The sequence below is a fragment of the Ursus americanus genome, chromosome 7 (genome assembly GCF_024610735.1).
Source record: "Ursus americanus isolate L20-20 chromosome 7, mUrsAme1.1.p, whole genome shotgun sequence".
Classification (NCBI taxonomy): Eukaryota; Metazoa; Chordata; class Mammalia; order Carnivora; family Ursidae; genus Ursus; species Ursus americanus.
The window spans coordinates 8,508,107-8,523,764 of record NC_142133.1 but is presented as its reverse complement, the minus strand read 5'-3'; the positions used below and the strand labels follow the sequence as shown (position 1 = coordinate 8,523,764).

General features: G+C 44.4%; 1 protein-coding gene and 1 long non-coding RNA gene across 52 annotated transcripts in view; one reads left to right on the top strand and one right to left on the bottom strand.

Annotated features, from left to right (window-relative positions):
* The window catches only part of LOC123776010 (uncharacterized), a 90,094-nt gene extending 76,476 nt beyond the window's left edge, over positions 1 to 13,618 (bottom strand). The window contains exons 1-4 of one of the 2 annotated variants that reach the window (XR_015725117.1): positions 13,489 to 13,618; positions 12,668 to 12,796; positions 7,734 to 7,839; positions 4,291 to 4,519 (exon numbers count right to left, since the gene is read on the bottom strand). This is a non-coding gene — a long non-coding RNA (uncharacterized LOC123776010). Of the gene's footprint in view, positions 1 to 4,290; positions 4,520 to 7,733; positions 7,840 to 12,667; positions 12,797 to 13,095; positions 13,388 to 13,488 lie in introns of those variants that run through there. The other variant, XR_015725116.1, reaches the window with a different exon arrangement.
* The window catches only part of MAP4K4 (mitogen-activated protein kinase kinase kinase kinase 4), a 188,650-nt gene continuing 186,485 nt past the window's right edge, over positions 13,494 to 15,658 (top strand). For 20 of the 50 annotated variants that reach the window (XM_087863286.1, XM_087863265.1, XM_087863282.1 and 17 more), the window contains exons 1-2: positions 13,496 to 13,927; positions 14,277 to 14,342. In XM_087863286.1, coding sequence (XP_087719412.1) covers positions 13,871 to 13,927; positions 14,277 to 14,342 — 123 coding nt within the window. In that variant the 5' untranslated portion in view covers positions 13,496 to 13,870. Of the gene's footprint in view, positions 13,928 to 14,276; positions 14,343 to 15,658 lie in introns of all 50 variants that reach the window. The other 30 variants (XM_087863266.1, XM_087863261.1, XM_087863260.1 and 27 more) reach the window with 3 other exon arrangements.

Sequence of the window (15,658 nt, the reverse complement as noted above, 5' to 3'; positions counted from 1 at the left end):
TCCCCTGTTGGGGGCATATATAATTGTCATATCCACTTGTTAGATACATCCTTTAAGAATAATATAGTGCCCTTCTGTGTCTCTAACTATAGTCTTTAGTTTAATATCCAATCTGTCTGATATGAGAATTGCTACCCCAGCTTTCTTTTGAGGTCCTTTGGCGTGAAAGATGGTATTCCATTCCTTTACTTTCAGTCTGAATGTATCTTTAGGTTCAAAATGAGTCTCTTGTAGACAGCAAATGGATGGGTCATGTCTTTTTATACAATCTGCAACCCTGTGGTATTTTATGGGAGCGTTTAGGCCATTTACATTGAGAGCGATTATTGAGAGAGATGATTTTAATGATGCCATGTTGCCAGTAAAGTCTTTGTTTCTATAGATTGTGGCTTTCTGTTCTGTATCACTTTTCGGCCTTTTTACTTTTATAGAACCCCTCCTAATATCTACTGTAGGGCTGGTTTTGTGGTTACGAAATTGGTCAATGACTGGCAATTCTGGAAGGTCTTTATCTCTCCATCAATTCTGAATGACAGCCTTGCTGGATAAAGGATTCTTGGCTGCATGTTTTTCTCTGAAAGAGGTTTAAAAATGCCCCCCCAACCCTTTCTCTCATTCCAGGTCTGTGTAGACAGGTCTGACGTAATTCTAATACCTGTGCCTTGGTACGTGAGAAATTTCTTTGCCCTGGCCGCTTTCAATACTGTACCCTTGGATCTAATATTTGCGAAGTGCACTATGACGTGACGTGGTGTAGGTTTGTCGTGGTTGAGGTTGGGAGGGGTCCTCTCTGCCTCTTGGACACGAATGCTTGGTTCCCTTGCTAGATTAGGGAAGTTTTCAGGTACAATTTGTTCAAATATCTCTTCTAGACCTCTGTTTTTCTCCAACCCCTTGGGGATGCCAATGATTCTGACATTGGAACGTTTCATTGATTCAGTAATCTCCCGTAACCTACATTCCTGAGCATGGATTTTTTTGAGTCCAGATTCTATTTTAGCTTTCTCTTCTACTAAGCCATCCTCCAATTCGCTGATACGTTCTTCTGCCTCATTCACCCTGGCCATCAGAGCCTCTAGTTTTGACTGCATTTGGCTCAGTGAATTTTTAATTTCTGCCAGATTCGCTCTCATTTCCGCCCTTAGAGATTCTATATTCTCATTAACATTTTCGTTAATACTTTTTTCAAGTCTACACATCATCTTGACCATTGTTACTCCGAATTCCATTTCTGATAATTTGGTTACATCCATATCCATTAGTTCGTTGGCAGAGGCCACAGACTCATTGTCTTTGGGGGGGATTTCTCCTTCTTGTCATTCTGGATATGGTTCTCGTCATAATGGAGATGGTTATATCCCTATCCATTAGTTCTGTGGCAGAGGCCACAGACTCATTGTCTTTTCTTTGCTGGGGGGGATTTCTCCTTTTCATCATTCTGATGAGGAGAGGTTGCTGGGTTGTCCAGAGTCCAAATTATTGACTGGGACCTACACCATGTGCCCTTGTTTTATAGGGATCTTAGGGATTGGGCTTCTTGATTTTTCAGCCTGCCTTCTGGGGGAGGGGCCTGCTGCGCTGATACTCAGGCAACCCTGTTTGGGTAGAGTCTCCGTGTCCCCTGCGAGGGGCAATGGGGACGGGCACACTGTGAGCCGGTATTTCCAGGCTTTTGGTCTCTGGCGGCTTTCCCTGGCAGTTTGCTGTCAGGCAGTTTGCTGTCAGTTTGACTCTTCTGAGAGTCAGAGCAGCAGCAGCCAAATTTCGGCCTCTGTCACAGAACAGAGGGATTGCGGCCCGTTCTCCACTGATGTTCTGGCCCGTTTAACTCTGTTTCTGTTGGTGCTGCTCAACCCTGCAGTCCCGGGATGTGCGCCCCACACCCGGCGTCCCAGCCCTCACTTCCAGGGCCGGCGCATCTCTGTCCTTCGTGCTTCTAACACCACCAGCCACCAGCTGCCCCGTGTGCTCCGGAGCTCCCGGTCTCAGTCTGGTTCCAGTGAGCACACTGGAGCTCCGTTTCAGTCTGGTGGCGCGTGTTCCCCAGCTCACGGTCTCAGTCTCCTCTCTCGCGGGTGCTGGTCGGCGAGTTTGCCCGCTTCCCCGTGCAGGTGGCTACCGCTTCCCAGTGCCTGAATGCGGCTGCTCCCTCCCCCTTCCGTTTATCTTCCGATATCTGTGCGTGGTTTCACGGCTCCCCGCTTCGTACCTCAATACTCAGTGCTGGAGATGTTCATTTGTAGAGATCCAGATGCATCTTCCTGTGTCTCAGGCTGATTCCGTGGATGTTCAGGCTGGTCTGGTACCTATGCAGCTCGACTCAGGGGACCGGCTGAAAAAGAGGTCCCCTACTCCTCTGCCATCTTCTCTATTCTCTATCTTCTCCTGGGTGTCCACCATGGTTACTTTAGATTCACAGAGTCAACTAGGCCCACCTACGTAGTAGCCAAGTCCCTGAAGAGCTACAGCTACAACTTACTTCTTTTACAAATTGTCTCATGCTTCCTATTCCTGCCCCAGTTTAATACTGTGTAAGAGAAGTAGTTGGTAAAGTTTATATCATGGCGTGTGTGTAACATGATGATCCCTGGCTTTCTGGTTTTGACATTCCAAAATGGGGCACAGACTCACACTTGGGTTGAGTTCAAACCAACAAACTGGGCATTGTCTTTGCACAGTTATTCAGAGTTCTAAATAGTTGTCAAGGATGTGTAACCAGACATGTAATTGCCCAAATTGCTGTTTTTCAGACCCCATGTTAACTAAGAGCATTCCCCTCATTTCCCACATTTGCCAGGCTTGTTAGTTTCTCAAGCTTGCTAGCCCAAAAGCTCAGTACTATCTGTGTTTAGGACAGCATCTATGCGGCTGGAATTCAGCAAATGTAGAAAAATAAAGATAATTACTTGTAGAGCATGTTCAAGCGTTCCTTAATATGATACCAAGTATTTCCACTTGTTGAATGACAGAATCTTTTACATAGAGGTTTTTCTCTTGAGGAGAGGCAGCCTGATATAGGACAGTAGGGCAAGCTAGACATCAGCTAAGGCTTCTCTGCATAAAGTGGTGTGATCTTGAGTAAGTCAGTACTCTCACCTAAATCTGACCATCATTCTCTGCAAAATGCCAATGGTTGTAAAGCTGTATCATTCCAAGGCTGTGACGAGGGTCAGAGGAAATAGTGAGCAGGAACACACTTTGTTAACTACTAAATGTCCTGCAATCTTCCACAACTGCTTTACTTACTGAGAAGCAGTAGTTTCATGCTTCTCAGGGACCACCGAACTCACAGCCTTGAACAGGCAGTGTACACCCTCTCTTCCAGCCCTTCTCTGATAGTCCGAGGGTCCTTCTTAGACCCCACTGGGAGACACCAGGAGGCTACCCATAAGTTAGCCTTGAGAAGTAATAGATGATCTACATTTCCCCACAATATCTCCTGTGCTAGAGCCTGTTACTAGAACTTGAAATACCCAACTTCAAACCTTTCCATCTCATAATTTGGCAAAGCCTTTTGGAGAGAGTTTGACAAAATATACCAAGAACTTTACAAAGGTTCACAGTCTTTGATTTTGCAATTCTACTCTTAGGAATTTATCTTAAGGAAATACTAGCATGTGTGATATTTAAAACAATGACTGATTAGAAATAATGTAACTACTTGCCACCACAAGATTGGTTAAATAAATCATATTACAGTCAATACAGCTATTAAAAATTAGATTGTAAGAGAATATTAATGATGTTGAAATGTGTGTAACATATGATATGAAGTGAAAAAAAGCAGGTCACCAAACTGCACAATTCTGATTATATTAAACACACACGCCCACACACGTGCACACCCACACACATGCCTGTGAAAACAAAGTAAATATATTAAGTGTTAATTATTGTTGGTAAGGATTATAGGTGAATTTATATTTTATATTTCTCTGTATTTTCTTCAATGAATAGATGTATATTTATAGTCAGAAGAATGTAAGTTTTTTAAGTCCCTCTTTTGCATTAGAGAATTAGATCTTCCAATTCTTATAAGATCTTCCAGATCTTATGCATTGGTAAAAATGCATAAGTTACCTAAAATTTACTGGTCAAACGCATGAGTTGTCCACGTGAATCTGGTTTTTAATCCTGGATTTGCTACTTTCTAAAGGTATAATCACAGCCAAATTACTGAATGTTTCTGCATTTTAGTTTTCCTGTCTACGACATGAGGACAACAAAAGTACTTGCTACACAGAGTCACGCCAGGCTTAAATAACACAGATAAAGGGCTGAGTACAGTACCTGGCACATGGCGAACACCTAATAAGTAGCGACCAGTAGAGCTCTGCATTCTGCCGCACTCTCGCCCTGCGACATCAGCACAGGCAGTGGGTCAGGCTGATTTGTGGCTGCCTTCTTGCAGAGTACAGAAGAGAAGTTGGGAGGCGAAAAGGTTGAGGACCCAGGGGCCAGAGCTGGAGGGCACCCTCTTCCCATCTGGCTGGGTCAGCCCTGCCAAGAGTCCTGTGCACTGAGTGGGGAGAAGTGATATTCTTTTGTATCCTAATAAAATCCTCATGACAAAAAAAGCCCCATTTTAACTTTTCTGTCATATAATGTTCAGAGTAGCCCAATACCAGCTGCTGAAGGAACAACATATTCTAATTTCCTGACTTGCACATAGTAAAGTTGCATTGTATTGACAGAGCCTTGCATTTAATTTCCTTAGCTTTTTAGACACAAACAAAGCATTCCTAACCAGAAATTGGAAATAAAAGGGAATAACTGCACAATGGAATACACATGCTGATTTGAATATGTCATTGAGTCTCATAAATACTCATTAAAATAAATGCATGGACGCAATAAGGGAAATAAATATTTTTGCTTCCAAAGGCATGCAGCAGCAATATAATCATATTTAGAAATATAAAGAAAGTCATTCTTTTTTTATCCATGCCACACTATATTCCTTTATTTACATTATTATGTCAAGGAATTCTGTCAAATTAGCAAAAGACAGCATCCTTTCAAAAAATTAAATAAACATGCTTAAATTTCAACTTTTTAAAAAGAAGCTATTTCTAGCAACACAGTGGGGAAAGTCACAAAGAATAGTTCAAAGCCAGAAAGACACTACTTAAAAACATTTAGCTTATTTACAAATATCCCAACCAAACTGGGGATTACGCTATACTAAAAAATATTCCTTCTGGCTTTACAACAAGCAAAATTAATTTCTATTTGGACCACTTCTTCTTTAGTTTTTTTCTGTCTTTTTTCACCTATCATCTGTTCTGTATTTGTAAAGAGGTCTAAGAAATTTGTTTACAGTCTAACTTAAGGATAATTCTTTATGGTGATTTACAAACTGAAGTCATTCATTAAAAAGTCAGTCTATCTGAAAATTACAGTGTAAATGAAAGCAACTTTTAGCTAATGGTTAGAAGAAAGTTTTGTGTGATTTTTAAATTTTATGGGTTTTACACAGTGCTCCGAACTCAGTGTGTGCCTAATAAATACATGTTAGATAAGGAGAGGGATGGCAAGAGAGAAGGTGAAGAAGTCATAGCAAAAACTATCAAAACCACCACTTTTCTAAACTATCCATGTGCTAAAATGGAAACCACCACATTAGGGTCAGAAAGAATAATGGTCTTTAACTTCTATAAGAAGCATCAGAATGGTTAAATTACTGTTATAGGTTGAATTGTGTCCTCCCAAAGAAAGACATGCTGAATCCCTAAACCCCAGTACCTCAGAATGTGTCCTTATTTGGAAGCACGGTTGTTGAAGATATAATTAGTTAAGATATAGTCATACTGGAGTAGGGTGGACCCTTAATCCAATATGACTGGAGTCCTTATGAGAAGCTGGCCATGTGAAGACACAGACAAGGAAAACGCCACGTGATTGGAGCTATGCAGCTGTGAGCCAAAGAATGTCAAAAATTCCCAGCAAGCTACCAGAAGTCAGGAAGGGTCAGGGAAGGACTGGCTGTCCTACAGGTTTCAGAGGGAGCGTTGTCTACCAACACCTTGACTTCAGACTTCTGGCCTCCAGGCTGTGAGACAATACATTTCTGTTGTTTTAAGCCACCCAGCTTGTGGTACTTTGTTAGGGCAGCTCTAGGAAACTAATCCAATCACTTTATTTCATTTTCTTTTACCATGTCAGTTTATATTTTTTAATTCATAAAATAAGGCATGTTTGTAGAGGGAATTCATAGAATCACATGTCTGGGAAGAAGGAAAAAATATCATTCACAGTTTTGTCAGCCAAAAATACGAAAATCTGATGCAGTTCCTCCCAATTTGTCCTTTGAATAGTTTTTAGCTTTTGTGAAGCTCCATATAATCTCATACCAACTTATAGTGATATTTTCAATTAGCACAATAACATACATTTCTATATTATTTCAAACTTTTGGTAAACATCCTTGAAATTTGTCAGTATGAGCAGTGTTGCCCAGATTATTTTTGGGCAACTCTATTTTATTATTCTACTGTTTTCATTTTTTCAGTCATTCTCTTGGCTCTGACTCTAAGAAATTAAAAATGATCATCTCATCAATTCTTTCTACATTGTGCTGTGTGAGAAATACGAGGTAGGTTATTTAGTAAAAAACAGGCCATCAAATAGACCCTAATAGACCATGGTCATACTTAAGACAGGAATTCTCAGATCTATGTATAAGAGGTAGTGAAGCATTTGAATAATTAGTGAACCAGTTAGTGACTAGTTGGTCTCATGACACCAGGCTGTGACAGTATAGACTCTGGTAGAACCAGAATCTGGTTTCCTGATTCCCATGCCTGCATCATTTCCACTCAGTTCATGGCCATGATTTATAAATGACTTAAGTGTTGCTTGGTTTTGAGCTCAGCATAAATCTATCTAACATATCTGTGTCATATGATCATAGAAATCTTCGTTCTAAGTATACCTTAGCTTGTGATTTGCAAACTTCTTTCAGCCATGGAAATCTTATCTTCATAAACTGTTACTCATAGTTCCCATTTATAAAACACAGAAAAGCAGAACCTGTGTGATGGCAGGGAGGGCCAGGCAACAAGCTCAGCAGTCTTATTACCAACTCCCTAGCTCTCCCTTGGGATCCAGGCAGCCCCCGAACTGCCTCCAGGGAAACCTAGGCCTCAGGGGAACACCTGTTGTAAAAGAGAACACATCATCTAGTTTTTCATCCACTCCGTGTGTGAAATGGCTATGCAGAAAGGGAGTTTCTTAAGGTCTGTTGTGTGTAAAGAATTAAGTTATAGAAAACAGCTTTTCAATTTTTCCTAGGCCTAGTTCTCTCTTCTGAATGACCGTCTTGTTCCCAGTTCCTGGAAATTTCAAAATGGGTGGTGACATTTATAAGTTGGCTTATGTTGTGGCCATATCCAGAGCATTCCCTCTTCAATTCCTCTTGCCATCTATTGGGACCCCACTTCTTCTGCATTTTCTCCTCTCTTTATAACTGAAAAGCTAAGTTGTGAATTCTAAAGATCATTTTGTGTAGCATATCTCCACAAGTACTATTATAAATCTGAATACATGAAGGCAGCTAATAATGGGAAGTTCAAATGTAATAAAAGAAGCAATTCTGTGAGAATAAGTGGTCTTTCCTTTTTGTGACTCTGAGTTGCATTTCTAGGAGCCATAAAGACTTTATGCTGATCCAGACACAGTTTCTTGTCCAGCTCTTCCTCTCCCCAACGCCAGGGTCCCCACTCCCAACTAACCTCATGGAGCTGCCTGTAGCCAAGAATTAGGACAAATCCAGGTGATCCATGTCAGTCATGGCTGGCCTCTTGATCTGGTCCTGATATTTTCTAAATTAGTTGGCCACTAAATACAAAATGTACATAGACAAGAAAATAAAGAAGACAATTATATTTATTCAAAAGAACAGGAAAGGCCTCAAATTTTCTAATTCATAAATATGGCATTTATAGTCCATAGTTTATTATTGGCAGGTCACTGCTTAATCTTTTATTATAGAGTGTATTTTAGAAGATTTTGAGAATGGAATCACTATAATCAACTGAGAACTGCTAATCAATAAGACTGGCCAACTTGCATATCACCAATGGAGACTTGTGGTTCATTCATTTTTAAAGGGATAAACTTGATTATGATTGAACTCCTCTTCAGTGGAGGTTCTGATGCATATTGGCCAGGATCTGATACATCATATTCAAACTCATGATCCTATTTCAGTTGTGAGATATTAAATAGCTGAGCATAAGAGAGGCCATTGGTCTAGTCACTTCTTGAGATTTCACTGTACAGGCTTAGGACACAAATATGTGATCAAGTATAAATTAAAGTCTGTTATCTCTTCAGCTAGCAATTTCGTTGGCAGAGTCTGATTCCGCTCACCCAACCAACTATCAAAACCAGACATACTTGACAACTATTTAACATCCCCAACCGACTTCTCCCAACCACTTCCTATGGCTCGCATCTTGATTTCTAAAGCTAGGACTTCATTTTTGAGACCCCTTGAGGATTTTGTTGGTAAAGGACATTTCACAGTGGAGCTTGATTGAAGCAATCCTTATATGCAAAATACAAATTTACAAAAAGGATAAGTTAAGAGACAGTAATCCCCTTCATAAAACATTTCAAATAGGTTTTCCATAAAAAGCAAGTTCCTCTGCATTTAAAATACTGTTCTGCTTTTTTAAAATGTTTACCAAAAACTTTTCCATGAACGCATGAAGTAAGAGGAATCTACATTTTCTTTTTCTAGCTAGCTAGGGACATCTAGCCCACTTGCCCAGAGTGAAAACCTGCTCATAAACACACTCCTCATTCGCTCATCTCCATGTTTCACTTTTCCTTCTCTTTCACTTGGGCTTCCTGTAATCATCTCTTGAATAAACTACCTGCACCGAAGCTTTGTGTCAGGATCTCCTTTTGGGAGGTCTGAGCTAGATAACTTCCTCATCATAGAAGTACACCATCAACAGCCTTGGTAGTTAGGGTAGGATGTCTGTCTTGCCTCTGGTCTGCTTCTTCTTTTGTTGCCCCTTTGATCTGCTTCTGCATCCCACGCCTTCCAGCCTAGAGTGCACTAAAGTATTTGCTTCCTTTTAATTCAACTGATATGCCAGTCAAAAAAGATTCTTAATCTCTCTACCAATGCTCAAAAATGGCTTTTTAAAGGGCGGAACTTTGCTGCCAAATCTACAACATCCACATGTTCCTTTAACTTCCATTGCTCATATCAACCTCTTTCTACTCTGGCTAAGAGGTATGAGCAGTTGTAGGGCTGAGGCCTGGGTTATATAAATGAGAGTCTCCAAGGTCCTAAGAAGATCTTTCAATCATTTAAATCAAACCCCCTCATCTCACATGTTAGAAAACTGAGGGGCAGAGAGGGTAAGTGTTTGCTTAACGCCTTGTCCATCAGAGAAGAGGAACTCAGATCTTTGACTCCTAACCAAGGCTTTTCCCTTTCTGAGATTTTCCTAAACACATTCCACCATTGCTTCCTTTGCTTGACTCAGTTCCCTCTCTTTACCACTACTTCCATCATCTGTTTCCAGGTGACCTAAGTCCTCACTGACCCTGAACCCTTAAATTACATTCACGGAGTCCCATTTCACAGATCTGCTACTTTCCTTGCCCTGCCTCACACTGAGGTTTAAAAGTGCTACCAATATTTTTGCAACAAAGAAAAAACTTGGAAATAAGTAAAGTGATGTACAGGGGGTTGTCACTGATGACTTCTTGCATAATTGAGCTCCCCTTGGGATTTCTGTGACTGTGTGGGATAATTGCCGACTGGCCCATTGTACCCTGCGAAGATGCACATTTATATCCCACAGCCAGCTGAACACACAAGCATCTAACCTGTCATCGGAGCTTTTGAAAGCCAAGGCTAGGCTGTCCCTTCCTGGACTTGACTGATAATCTGGCTTCTGTTTTTAACCTCCACATCACCCATGCCTCAGCTTGGTCTCCTGGTCCCACCTAACCTATCTAGATTTATCTCTTGGGGTTCTCTGAATTGAGTCCTCTGGCCCAGTGCAGCCAGTTTCCTCATTTTCAACTTCATGTTCTTTGTCTAAGCAAGTTATCTTTTCCTCCAGCTTAAAATGCCAAATTAGCATTTATTTTCCAAATTATTATCTTGATTATCTTTTTGGATGGGTTTGTGCTCTCAAATAGATTCTTTTGGACAAGGGCCATGACTTAAGTCTGCTTCCTGATATTATGTATTGCACATGACTTGCTATTGACTGAATGTTTCTGTCCCCCATGTGTTGAAACCCTAAGCCTCAGTGTGGCTGTATTTGGAGATGGGGCCTCTAAGGAAATAATTAAGGTTAAATCAATAAGATCATAAAGGTGGGGCCCTGATAGAATAGGGTAAGTGTCCTTAGAAGATGAGATACCATATGGCTTCCCCCCCCCCTCTGTGTACTAGCACAGAGGAAAACCCATATGAGAACAATAGTGAGAAGGTGGCCATCTGAAAGCCAGGGAGATAGCTCTCACCAGAAACCAAATCAGCTGGAACATAGATCTTGGATTTTTAGCCTCCAGAACTGGGAGAAAATAAATCTCTATTATTTAAGCCACACAGTCTATGGTATTTTGTTATCACAGCCTGAGCTAACATAGGGCTGTTGATTGAGAAAATGGTCCTTACCCTTGGATCTCAAGCCGAGTTACAAGATGGCCAGGTGTCACTGCTTCTGCGTGAAAAGTTAACTAACTTCCCACAGAGTCCAAAACTAAACCTTCCTTTGTCACCACCACTCAACAACTCGTATCCTTTTCTCTGTGCCTGACAGTATCCTCCCAAGTGTGAACAAAGCTCTGGGCCACAAGCAAATACGTTATTCCCTTGTCTACATCGACTCTGGCATCCTGTCAGATGCCAAGTCTTAAGAGACTCTACTGGCCCAAGACTTGCATCTCTCCTTTCTCCAGGACTTATTCTTCTGGCCTGTGCTCTTGAGATGGTCTCTTCATGGCTCTTTCAACGTCTAGTCTTCATCTCGTAGACAAAAGAGGAAATGGAGGCTCAGAATTAAACATTTTCGAGGTTGCACAATTGATAGAACTAGGTTCAAACCTGGTTCAGTTTTGCCTCAAATCTAGCATACTTTCCACTGGACCTGTTTAGTGTTCTTCTGTACAGCCAGAATTTATAATGTTCTGCCTTTAACTAGAGATACTTGTGAGACTGTCTTATACCCATTATCAAATTGTAAGCTCTTTGAGAGTAGCTGGCTTCATCTTCCTTATATCTTGGGCAACGGCTAAGTCAGTGCCTTGTGCTGGGTAAGGCACTTCAAGAAAAGGTCCTGAACTGAAAATAAGAAGTAACTGTCACAGTGGTGACATGGGCAAAAGCAGTTTAGGAGAGATTCAGAGAAAGTTTGTAGGAGAAAGAAGAGTTGGTTTCTGAGTTGAGCTTGAGGTGATGGAGAATCTGGCTAGGCAGAGCAGGGGTGGTCTGAGTTGGGCCTCAATATCATGAGTGAACCTGTGGAGGGAGGTTGGCTTCGTGGGGGCGAGGGCTGCATTTCTGCATTGGGTTCAGCTATGCACACCAAACAAGTCAATCAACTTTAAACATTGGTTTCTTAATGTGTAAAGTGGGAAAAATAAGAGTACCTACCATTTGGGGTTAATGTGAAGAATAACGAGATAATGTATATAAAGGACTTAGCACATTGTCTGGACCTAATAGGTGTTAACTATTATTAATAATAAATACTATTAAAATACTATTAGTAGTAATATAGTCTGAAATTTCACATGCTCACCAATCTAGCTGAGTAATTTACACCACAGATAAAGCCATTGCTGTGAATACATTAAAAAACAAAATCATACTACTAAATTCATAGCAACACGTTGGTTACTGTGATTTTCCTAATCAAAGGATTCTAGGAGTCCTTTACAAGGGAGTCTCATAGTTGAAAATCTTGGAAACCACACCGTTGAGAGGCAGGAGAGTGCTACACATATTCTGGGTAAAAGAATAACCGGGCTGAATCAGAGTCTTGGATTTTCAGAGTAGGCTGACCTAGCGAGAATCCCTGTTCTACTTCCAGGCTGTGCTTTTAAGGAATTTAGGCACATTCCTTATCTTCCAGTACTTTGGTTTCCTTATCCTTAAAATGTGGATGCTAATACACAAAGGTACAAGACAGGTTAAATTCGGTTCTGTACATAAAGCGAGAACTGGTAGATGATGATGAGGGTGATATTTGTGAAGCCTAATTGTGAAGGGCCTTTGACTTTCATCCTATAAGGCTCTTGTTCTCCAAGTGTGATCCCTGTACCAGCAACGTTAGCATTCTCTGACAACTTGCTAGAAATGCAGATTCTTAGGCCTATCGCAGACCCGGGGAACTCTGGAGGTGGGGTCAGCAATCAGTGCTTTTACAATCCCTCCTGGTGATTCTGATGCACTTCGGTTTGAGAACCTGCTGTGAGGTAATAGGGAGCCATTTAAAGTTTTTGTACAGTGGAGTGATGTGATAAAAATGACTGTTGTGCACAGACAATATATTCCTGTTTAACAGAATCAAATTACCTAACTACCGACAAGCTTCCAAAGTTGCTGGTAGAAGACTGTTCATTGATCCTTAACGATCTCAAGGCACAAAACGGGGGCTTAGCACTTAAGGCTCCAAACAGTGCTCACCTACTGAATGAGGTAGCGCGAGGCGATTAGAGGTGCTGTTTTGGGTACTGTTTCCACCGAAAGCCTTGGGACCCGCGGCCAGGTGATGCTCACCGAATTCCGTACCTACAAGCCTGTCACAAACGTAGCCTGCAAGATAGGAAAAGAAAACTGCGTGGGGAAACCGGAAATGAGGGTCTAGGGATATAGAATCTGGGGGTGGGGGAAGGGGATGGGATACGCGGGGGTGAGGAGAAAGGGAGGCCCCTTGTCCCTGAGGGTGGCTACACGCCCCTCCGCGTCCCTTTAGAGCCCGGGCGCGGCCGGCTGGCGGGGGGACACGCAGCCCCTCCCGGAGACAAGGGTCTCTCCGCCTCCGTGCGTTTGCGGCCAGGTCCAGGTCACTTCTGCTCCCTTTATTGTTAGTGCGAGATGGGGCGTTTCCTCACCCTCGGCACCTCACCGGGGACGTCCCGGGCCGTCTCATCCCTACTCTGGCCTTTTCCGCGAGCGCCCCGCCGGCGGGCCGCCGCCTCCCGGCCGCGGTCCGCGATGCCCGCCGGCCGGCCATTGTTCGGGCCCCACCCCTGCTGAATATTCACGCCGCGCGGGCGGCTCGCCCCGCGCCCTCCCCAGCGGGGCTCGGGCTGGGAGTGCGTTTCCGCTCGTTTTTCCTGCCGGGGAAGGAGAGGGGGAGCTGTTTTCTCTCTCCTCAGAATATATTTTCGGTGTCCCGTTTCTCCTCCTCCCTCGCCGCCGCCGCCGCCCCCTCCCTCCCCGCCTCCCTCCCCGCCTCCGCCCCCGCCTCCCGGGTTATCTTTGTCTCGCTGCCTCGCGCTCACTCGCTCAACTCTCGGCGGCGCCGCGGCCCCACGCTCCGGGCCCGTCCTCCAGGCGCGCGGCGCGGGGCGCGGGCGCCGGGGCCTGAGGCGGCGGGCGACGCCCGGGGGCCTGACGGCCGCCCCGCGCCATGGTGTGAGCGCCGCCGCCGCCGCCCCGCGCACGCTCCGTCCGCCCCCCGCGCGCGGCCCGGGCCGGCCGAGAGCCGAGACGAGCCCGCCGCCGCCGCCGCCGCCGCCGCCGCCGCCGCCCCCGGCCTCGCGAGGCGGAGTCCCGGCCGCCCGCTCCCGTGCGAGGAGGCGCCGTCGGCGGCCTGGCCTGTGACGGAAATAAATAGAGAAACATATTTATTGGTACTATTTTGTTTGGTGGCAAAAAGGGAAAATGGCGAACGACTCCCCTGCAAAAAGTCTAGTGGACATCGACCTCTCCTCCCTGCGGGTGAGTGGCCACGACGGGCCCCACGGCGGGCGCGCCGGGAGCGGGGAGCCGGGGCCGTGCCCCGGCCCGCCGGGCGCTCGGGCGCTCGGGCGCCGCCGCGGGCAGAGCCTCGGGCGCGGCGGCCCCTTTGTCTGTCTGCGTCGGCATGTACCGGGCGGCGGGGCGCGACCCTCCGCCGACGCCCCCACCCCGCCGCGCCCCGCGCGCCCCGGGCGCGGCCCTCGGACGCTGGGGGACCGCGCGGGGCGAAGCCCGCCTGGTTTGCAATCGCCCTTTCTCTCCAACTGCTCCGCTTTATTTATTCATTGTTGTGCTGCTTTTAAATTCTAACCCCTCCCCTCTTCTCTAGGATCCTGCTGGGATTTTTGAGCTGGTGGAAGTGGTTGGAAATGGCACCTATGGACAAGTCTATAAGGTCGGTGTGAGGCGCCGTCTTTGTTTCCCGTGGCACGTTGAAACTTCTTGTTGGGGGACGAGGACATGGGTGATAAACACGCTGCTGAGTGGAGACCACGCCACTTGGCCAAAGTTGGGTTTTGCCTTGCAGTCCCTCTGTTTTTAAACAGGGGTTTATATTCAGGCTAGCCTTAAAAGACCTCACTCATTTCCTGGCTTTGAGATAAGGAAATAAGCTACGCTCTTAGGCATGCACTTTTCTTCAGTAAAATGGGAAAACATTTTTTCATAAGGCAATCTTAATTCTTTCGTTTTCCCCAGTTCCGGCCCTCTGAGTTTATGTGTGTGAATTAAAATTCAGTATAGGCAGACCTGGCCTATGATTATCCTAAACCATTGCCTTGGCCTTCTTGAAAATTGTCATCGTGTTGCCTCGTTTTAATGTTTGCCAAGTGCTCAAGGTGAGGAGTTTGGTGTTACCTGGGACTGCTTCTTAACTCTATCATACATGCTGCTGATGGATGCATACGTATTTTGGGGAAGCAGGGAGGGGTGTGTGTTTGGGCACCAGGAGCAGCAAGAATTACAGCATGAGGATTATAAAATCTGAATTCCAGGAATAACCTGTTTGACAGGTGTGTAATTGAAACAGAGATGAGGGAGAGTGAGGAGTCAAGAGGATGCCCAGATTTCACACCCACCCCAGGCCTGTCTCTCTCTCTTTTTTTTTTTCAACACCCGCCCCCCAACGGTAAATGAAACTCACAAATCTGGAGACTATGAGTCTGCTCTGAGTAGCTGACACCTGATGTGACTAACAGTAGTGCTGTTCATTTTATTCAGAGCACATTCTAGAGCTTCTGAAAGAGCCGTAGGTAGGTAATGGAGGCTTAGGCCTTGAAGATCTGAAACAGAATGTTAAATTTCCCCTGTCCTGATTTACTTATTGCTAAATGTTTTCTAAAAGTAATCTGCACTGGGGGTGTTTTCTGGCTGTTAGAGTGGATACAAGGGGCTAGAAAAAAATATCTTAAGAAGCAGGGCTTTGTGGTTCACCATGAAGAATTGTCATTGTCTCATTAAAAATGGAGGGAGGGGATTGGAAGCTGACTGTAGACATTTTCTTAGGCCAAATTAAGTGTGGATCCTATTGTCTCTTTTATGCCGTATGAATAAGGTTCATCTATCCCTTGAATGCCTCGCCCCGGCCCCAACTTCCCCTGGCCTGGGCTGTGTACTGTGGGCCGTGTACCGGCCTGTGGTCTGAACTTGAGTCAGTATTCTTAGGTGATCTCAAGTGAATTAGCATGTGTTTTGTTGGTTAACTGTTGGGGC